The 8,402-nt window shown below is 39.2% G+C and overlaps 1 protein-coding gene across 1 annotated transcript in view; it reads left to right on the top strand.

Annotated features, from left to right (window-relative positions):
* Positions 1-8,402, top strand: part of LRRC34 (leucine rich repeat containing 34) — a 20,972-nt gene that overhangs the window by 9,915 nt on the left and 2,655 nt on the right. The window contains exon 6 of the mRNA XM_007946639.1: positions 3,908-4,003. Within this exon, the coding sequence (XP_007944830.1) occupies positions 3,908-4,003 (96 nt within the window). The remainder of the gene's footprint in view (positions 1-3,907; positions 4,004-8,402) is intronic.

Consider the following 8,402-nt stretch of genomic DNA (forward strand, 5'->3'; position numbering starts at 1 on the left):
CCAGCCATGCAAAATCAATGGGACACACAAAAGTAAGATGGGCCAGGAGGCTCTTTGAGGTAACAAGTTCTGAAGGACTACCTTTTTAAGGAGGTAGGGGTAGCCAGTATGGTACTGTGAAAGCATTAATTCAGTATTTATTGTCTACACATACCAGGCACTGTGCTGGACACTAAGGGTACCACAGTGAACCAATATGGTCTCTGCCCTTACGGAGCTTATGTTTCAGTTGGGAAAACATCAATAAACAAATAAATAGAGAAACGTGCTATGAAGATGACAAACAGGTGCTTTGATAATGTGAAACAGGTAACTTAAGATAGGATGGTTGCTGAAGACCTCTCTTTAAACCAACTAAAACCACTGCTATCAAGTCAATTCCAACTCATAGCAACCCTATAGGACAGAGCAGAACTGTCCCATAGGGTTTCCAAGGCTGTAAATCTTTACAGAAACAGATGGACAGCCACATCTTTCTCCCATGGAGTGGCTGTTGGGTTTGAACCACCAACTTTTTGGTTCATAGTTGAGCACTTTAACTGTGGTGCCAACGAGACTCCATGAAGACCTAAGTGGGTTATAGTTAGGAGTCATGAAGAGTGGAAAGAAACTGCTGTGGAGAAGGGTCTGTGGCAGAACATTGTAGGCAAGGAGTCTAACATAGACTAAGCTAGTGCTTCTGAGTGTGGTATGAATAGCACTTGGTGCAGTGAGGTAGTTTTAATACTCATGTATTTATTTTTACAGATAGTTTCCATTTATTTCAAGGGTTTCTAGTTTTCTATTTATGGCAACGTTACAAAATAATATTTTACAATAAGCTTAAGGGAATTAGTTGATTTAACATAAAAGCATTAAGTAAATAGTAAAAGTGATATTCAGATGTGGCAGAAATCACAAAGGAGGTACATGAATAATCAAACTGCTTGAAGCAAGGAAGAATCTGGCAGGTTTTAAGAACTGAAAGGCCAGTGTGGTGAGCACAGAGAGTAAAAGAGTGCCTTAAAGTGAAGGTGGAGAGGTTCTCAGAGGCTAGACTAGGCAAAGTCACATGGGTTGGAAGAAAGGAGAGAGGATTGTTTTAAACAGGGTTTTGACCGATTCAGCCAATATTTAAAAATTTGAAGTGGAATGATAACCAGAACAGGAAAATTATGGGTTGAAGCTCTGGAATGGAAGACTTGGAAGAATCCAATCAGAAGCCTGATGAGGGAGATCGAGTTATTGCCGGGACTGTGGAGAGCGACACACATTCAAAGCGGCACAGTCAGCTGCCATCCTTGAGTGAGGCATTGTTTCCCGTTCGGTTGCTATACAACATACATGCTGCCCTTGTTTTCTAAAAGGGAGATTACGTTTCTCACAAGATGTCAACCATAATTTTCCCCATTCTGGGTATCCTTCTGGTTCACCCACATTGTATGAATTTGGGTCTGTTCCAGTTTCACTTCACTGGTAATGACTTAGCCATGAAGAACTGGTTTGAACAACAACAACAAAAAGAACCCAAAGTCACTACCATTGAGTTGATTCTGACTCATAGGAACCCCCATGGGTTTCCAAGGCTGTAAATCTTTATGCAAGGAGATTACCTTATCTTTCTTCCATGGAGTGGCTGGTGGGTTTGAATCACTGACTTTTTGATTAGCAGCCAAATGCCTTAACCACTATACCTGCAGAGCTCCTTGAACTGGTTTGAAGCCTGGTTGTAAATGCAGTGGGAAACATTGGAAAGGCTTATTTAAGTTGCAAGATGGCATGATCTGATGATAGATGCTTTCAAAAAATCACTCTGGTTTCTCAGTGAGGAATTAATGGTTACAAGAGGAAGCTGACTAAGCACTTAGGAAGTTACTATAGCATGCTAGTTGAGAGATGAAGAGGACTGGGGCTAGGGTGCTGGCCAAAGAAAGGTAGATGAGTTGACTAATTTGAGATAGCTTTGGTGTCAAGCAGGTGTTGAGGTCACCATAGTTTTGGTTACCTAGTGCCACTCTGACAAGAAATATACCACAAAATGGGATGGCCTTAACAAACAGGAGTTTATCCTCTCACAGTTTGGAGGCTTTAATCCAAGTTAAAGTGCCATCCTCTAGGGGCTGGGTGAAAGCCCCTCAGCCCTAGGCTTTAGCTCTGACTCCAGCTCCTAGCCCACTGAAGCTAGAGGTTTTCTTTACTCAGACAGCTACTGGCTGCTGAGGCTGCCAAGCCCAAGGTTGACAAGTAAAAAGGCACAGTTCCGATGTTACCAAATCACACGGCAGGCCATTAATTCAAGTCCATTGTAAGTCCCAAGGTTGGCAGAGCATGGCAGGCTGCTGAACAATGACACAGCTACATGCAGGGTTCAAGATGCCATATGCTAGAGATCATTCCCAAAGCTGCTGCTTATATACGGGAAGCAGACCACATACCCAAAGGCAGCTACTCAGCTGCTTGTGGTAGATCCCCCTATGGAGTTGATTGCCAGTCTCATCATGGGGAATAACTACCACCAGCTGCCCAGCCACTCAACTAGGCCCAGCCAAGTTGACACACAAACTGAACTACCACAACCGTTAAAAACATGATTCACACAACAAGCACTGGGTAAAACAGTCTTTACTCACATGTAAGTAAGAGTATGATCAGCTTCAGTAGTGGGCATCAGTCCCCATCACTAGTGGGTCACTCCCGGTGGTAGGCTGCACACACCTGTCGTCTGTGCTGCAGGTGAAAGACCCTGTCCCCTTCCTGCCAGGGACAGATAAAGCAGTGGGGTTGGTTAGGTGCCATGTGATGCATACACAAAAGCAGAACAAAGTAACATTGAGCCCATCTCCAAACGAGACAGAATGAGAATGTCCAGGACAGATTGGCTATCTCCCTGTCAGAAGTTGTTGCTAACCTGAAACAGCCCAGAGGAGGGGAAAGAGTCACAGGAATCTGTCCTCCCAGAAGGGGGAATCTGTGAGGCTTATTAATCAGCCGGATGGGAGGGCATGAGGAATGGTGCACTGAGACAAGGCCCAGGTTTTCTGGCATAACAGCTGGGTGTGTATGGTGGTTGTGGTGGTACTCATCACGGAGATAGGGAGGAATAGAGTAGCCTTCCAATAAGGTAGAGCTTCTAGGAGCTGTGAAAAATGTGACCAGTCACCCTTCCCTGCCACACACACACACTTGAAGTACTGGTATGAATATAAAAGAATACTTATACAAAAGTATGTATTATAAGCAGTATGAACCCCCTTGCTGAGATCCACATGGATGTCTATGTATCTGAGGTTTGCATCACTGATACTACATAGAACTTTGCAGATTTAGGAGCAAACTCAGAGGCAAACACCCTAAGAATAATGGATACTGAAACTTTAATAAACTCCCCATAAATGTCATAGATTTCAGGGCAGGGGGAAAAGAACATGCTAACAATTCATTTCTAAATTTGATCAGCTTACAATTCAAAGAGTGTAACAAAATGAAAATAATTTTAATTTATCAGCCTTCAGATAACTGAAATATCTATTTAAAAAACAATAGATTGTCTCATCTTCCTCTCATGGATCAGCTGGTGGGTTTGAACGGCCAACTTTCTGGTTAGCAGCAAAATGCCTTACCCTCTACACCACCACAGCTCCTGAAATATCTGTTTGTGTTGTTGTTGTTGTTGTTATTTGCCATCGAGTAGGCCCCGACTCATAGCAACCCCTCCTTGGGTTTCCAAGGCAGTATCACTACGGAAGTAGGAATGTCCAGCCTTCCTTCCGAGGAGTGGCTGGTGGGTTTGAACCTCCAGCCTTCTGGTTAGCAGTCAAGTGCCTTAGGCACTATGCTACCAGAACTCCTGAAATATCTATTTAGGAAGTTTAATTTATAGACTTTGTCAGGCTTTGCCAGTTTCTTTAATGAACTTATCTGTTTTTAGGGAATGCAAAGTGTGATAGCATTTGCTACAGTATTGACTCAAAACCAAGCAATTAAGGGAATAAACCTAAACCGTCCTATCCTGTATGGTGAACAGGTATGTTTTCAAAGTGATGATAGTAATATAATAACATTTGAATAAATTTAAGGTACTGTTATTTCAGGGTTCATGAATATACTTATTTTATAACTGTACTTACTATATTTTGAAAATTATCATTTACAAAGAAAGTTCTATTCATTATCTTATTTTTTGAAAAGACTCATAACTGATTTTAGATGTTGCTAATTTAAGTAACTTTTCATCTTTTTTTTTTTTTACTGAGTGAGTGAATCTGTGAGGGACAAGTAGTAAACTGAAAGCATAGATGGTTAAGGTTGTAAAGGCCAGCCATCAAAAGGGCCCAGTGTGAACTGTTTTATTGTTTTTGGTTTTTGTTACACTAACTGATATGTCTGAACCATTATGTCTTTGAAATTATCTTTGAAATGTGCATGAATAGCAGGTTGGCAAGTCTGACTTGATACAATAGGTAACCTGCAATATTGAAAATAGAAAGATGAGTGAAAACAGGGATTCTACTTTCAAGACTTCTCCCTTAAAGCTTTAACATCCCTTTGTATTTCTTTTCCTATCAGTTGTAAAAAGTTATGGAATAAGAACTCATTTATTATTGGTCTGAACAAAAGCATAGAAGTAAATGTACTAAATGGTAAAGAAAATGTTCAAAACACTTTCTGCAGTCTTTAAATTATCTACCTCACTGTTGCCCATCAGTATGAGTAAGTCAGGATTAACCATAGTTTTAAAGTAGTATTTTTCAAATTTAAAACTGTATTTTACTTTTCCTGTGTAGACCTCTTTCTTTGAATTATCACTGCACTTTTCTGACCCCAAATTTTGTAATTTTATATCATGTTAATTATTTCATGTGCATAAATCTAGTGGCATAATCTGGTGGCACAGTGGTTAAGAGCTTGGCTACTAACCCAATAGTCAGTGGTTCAAATCTACCAGCCATTCTTTGGGAAAAAGATGTGGTAATCTGTTCCTGTAAATATTATAGCCTAGGAAACCCTATGGGCAGTTTCACTCTGTCCTACAGAGTTGCTGTGAGTCATAATAGACCAGATGGTGCACAATAGCTTAAAATACCCAAAATACTTAAAATAGATCAGTAAAATACCTAGTTTAAAGTAGGTACCCAGTGAATTTCAACATGATTCATTTATATAAATATTTGGGTGTTAACTGTGAAGCAGATCCAACAATGTTATGTGCTATAGGTTATATAAAGCCCTTATCCTCAAGAAACTTTCAGTCTACATGGAGAGACATGAACAAGTTAAATTAAGAGTCTGAAGAGTGATCTGCTCAGGGTGCTATGGGATCATGAAGTAGGACATCAAAACCAAAGCAAGGGGAGGTGGGTGGCAGAGAAATTTGTCAGATAAGGACGTGACAGATTTAAAGTCCAAATTAGAAAATCTTGGCTTATATCCCTGAGAAAATAAAGTACTTTTAAATTTATGAAATCACATTAGAAACACAGTCCCTCTTTTAAACATGTTGAGTGATGTTATCATTCCCGAAATCCTTTTAAGAGTAGTTATTAAAAGCCCAGCCCCTCTCCTAGGCCTAGGTTCTTGCTCTCAGCCTGGTGCTTCTCTGCAGCTAACCAAACAATTGCCCAATTTCTAATTCTATTTCTATTCTGAGGCAGCCACCACCTTCTCTATGCCTAAAGGTACTATTCTTCTCTTAAATGGCTGTTGAATAGAATTCTCCTGTGCTTCCCAATACATTGCTGGTCCCAAAGATAAGCCTACAACCTATTCCATTTAAGGGTTTTACTGTTTATTACTGTGAATGAACAGGGGTTAACGAAACAAAACCCTCTAAGATGTTGGATCTCAGCCTTGGTTGCTCATTGGCATTACCCAGGGAGCTTGGAAAAATACTGATGCCATGCCACCCTAAACAAAACAGAAAGTCGTAGCTAAAACTCCTTTTTATGTCTGCCACTAGTTCCCTCCCTTAATAAGGATGAGCCCTCTTTTAAGCTTCTTGGCCTAAAAATGCAATCAGAGCACCAATACAAATATTTATTGAGTGTGTTCTCTGTGCTAGTTAGTTACTAGGCAGAGCAATACTGGACCCCTTTAGACATATCTTTTCAATGTCAAAGCAGTAATATAAACAAATCAGGTACAGAATTATTATAGAATATTGAACAGTAATTAAATGCCTTGCATTTTTCTATGGAAGATTTACTTTACACCAGGTACTTTTTATTTGTTTATTCCTTTAATTCTCTGAGGGAAGTATAATTTCACCTGTTTTACAGAAAAAGAAAGAGAGGTGGCTTGATTAAATAATTTGTCCAGAGTCATATAGCTAGTAAAATGTAAAGCTGACACCTGGACAGTCTTGATTGTTATAAAGCTCATGTCCTTCCTGCTACTGCTCTGTGGTTTCATATTGCTATATACTTTTTGAAAGTACTTTTACATAAAAAGCATATATTATCCATGTTTATTAGCAGCATTTTCAGTGACTATAAAACTTATTACATATATAGCAATCATGCAAGAGGACCTCTCTTTTAATCATTTAATAAACATTTAGGATGATTAAATTACGATTAAACCATGCTTTGATTTTGTAAAAAATTAAAATCCTTGGTATTCATATCTTCATTGAGGTTTATCTTAGTTTGCTAGTGGTAACAAGGATATCACAAGCAAGTGACTTTAAAGAACAGAGATTTATTTTCTCACAGTTCTGGAGGCTAAAAGTCTAATCAGGGTGTTGGCTGTTTCAATTCCTTCTGTGGAACTCTCTCCTAGTTCTGGTAACTGCCATCAATCCTAGGCATTCCTAGTGTTCCTCACCATACCCAACTACTATGTGTGTCTTTGTGTCTAATCTGCTCTTTCTATAATTTAAAAGTGATTAGGTATGGGACCCACCCTATTCTAGTATGACCTCATTAGTATAATAAAAGAAAACTCCTTTTTCCAAACAGTCATATTTACAGATACCACCACCACCACCCCCAAAAAAAACACACAGTTGCCATCAAGTCAGTTTCAACTCATGGCAACACTATATGTTGAAGGGTAGAACTGTGCTCCATAATTTTCAAGGCTGTGACTTTTTGGAAGCAGATCACCAGGCTTTTATTCCAAGGCACCTCTGAGTAAGTTCAAACCTCCAAGCATTTGGTTAGTAATCAAATGCTTAACTGTTTCCACTACCCAGGGATTCCATTTACAGGTATAAAAGGATTAGGATTTCAACACATATTTTGGAGAGAAACAATTCAATCCATAAGAAGATTATATACTTTTTGCCTGGAAGCAGCTAGATTGAGGAGCTTGAAAATAGAAGTCTTCCAGTGGCCAGAAAACAAGAGTAAAATATTAGAGAACATTTTATAAACATTTAGGATGATTATAAAAAGGAAGAATCAGATATATCATGTTGTTGCTGTTGTTATGTGCCATCAAGTCATACCCGACTCATAGCGACCCCTCCTTGGGTTTCCCAGGCAATATGACTACGGAAGTAGATTGCTCAACCTTTCTTCTGAGGAGTGGCTGGTGGATTTGAACCACCAGCCATCTGGTTAACAGTCAAGTGCCTTAGGCACTACGCTACCAGAGCTCCCCAGATCTATCATAGGATAATTAATTTTTTCTTTTTTTGTAATAAAAATTAAGATTGGGAGATGTGTTTGTATTTTGTCTAAAAACCATAAAGACTAGAGATCAAAAAGTTCTGAAACATTTGCAGGGTACAAGAAAAGTTTAGAGATTCTGGAGATGCCAGCATAGGGGAGCTAATATTTTAAACAGGAACCCTGGTGGTGCAGTGGCTAAATGCTTAGCTGCTAACCAAAAAATCTGTGGTTCGATAGAAAGATGTAGCAGTCTGCTTCCACAAAGATTACAACTTGGAAACCCTATGGGCAGTTATAGTCTGTCCTATTGGGTCCCTATGAGTTAGAATAAACTCAGAAGGTGATGGGTTTGTTAGTTTTTTATATGCTAAACACTATGATAACCAATTTTTTTCCTGAATGATTGTTTGATTATTGTTGTTTTTAATCTAATTAACTAGTCTATTTCACATCACTTAGTCACTGTATTTTACAAGTGCCTGCTACCTGTTTCTGAATGGGTAAAGCTATCATTCCTGGCAAAGATAATTTTTCTTTTTTTTTTTGCAACAGGCCAAATAAATGCAAATTGTAAAGGAAAAGCCTTAACCAATAAAATATTTTTTTTATTTTTTATTTTTATTTGGGATTAGGGTGAAATTTTACAGAGCAAATTCACTTTCCATACAGCAGCTCACATACACTTTGTCTCATGACATTGACCACAATTTACCACAATGCAACAGCTCCCCTCCCACTTCCTCCCCATAGTTACCTCTTTCCTGTGTCCATCCCTCCATGCACTCCTGCCCTCTGAGCTGTCTCCCTGTG

The sequence above is a fragment of the Orycteropus afer genome, unplaced genomic scaffold, assembly GCF_000298275.1.
Source record: "Orycteropus afer afer isolate SDZICR_OR568_19922 unplaced genomic scaffold, OryAfe1.0 scaffold00168, whole genome shotgun sequence".
NCBI lineage: Eukaryota > Metazoa > Chordata > Mammalia > Tubulidentata > Orycteropodidae > Orycteropus > Orycteropus afer.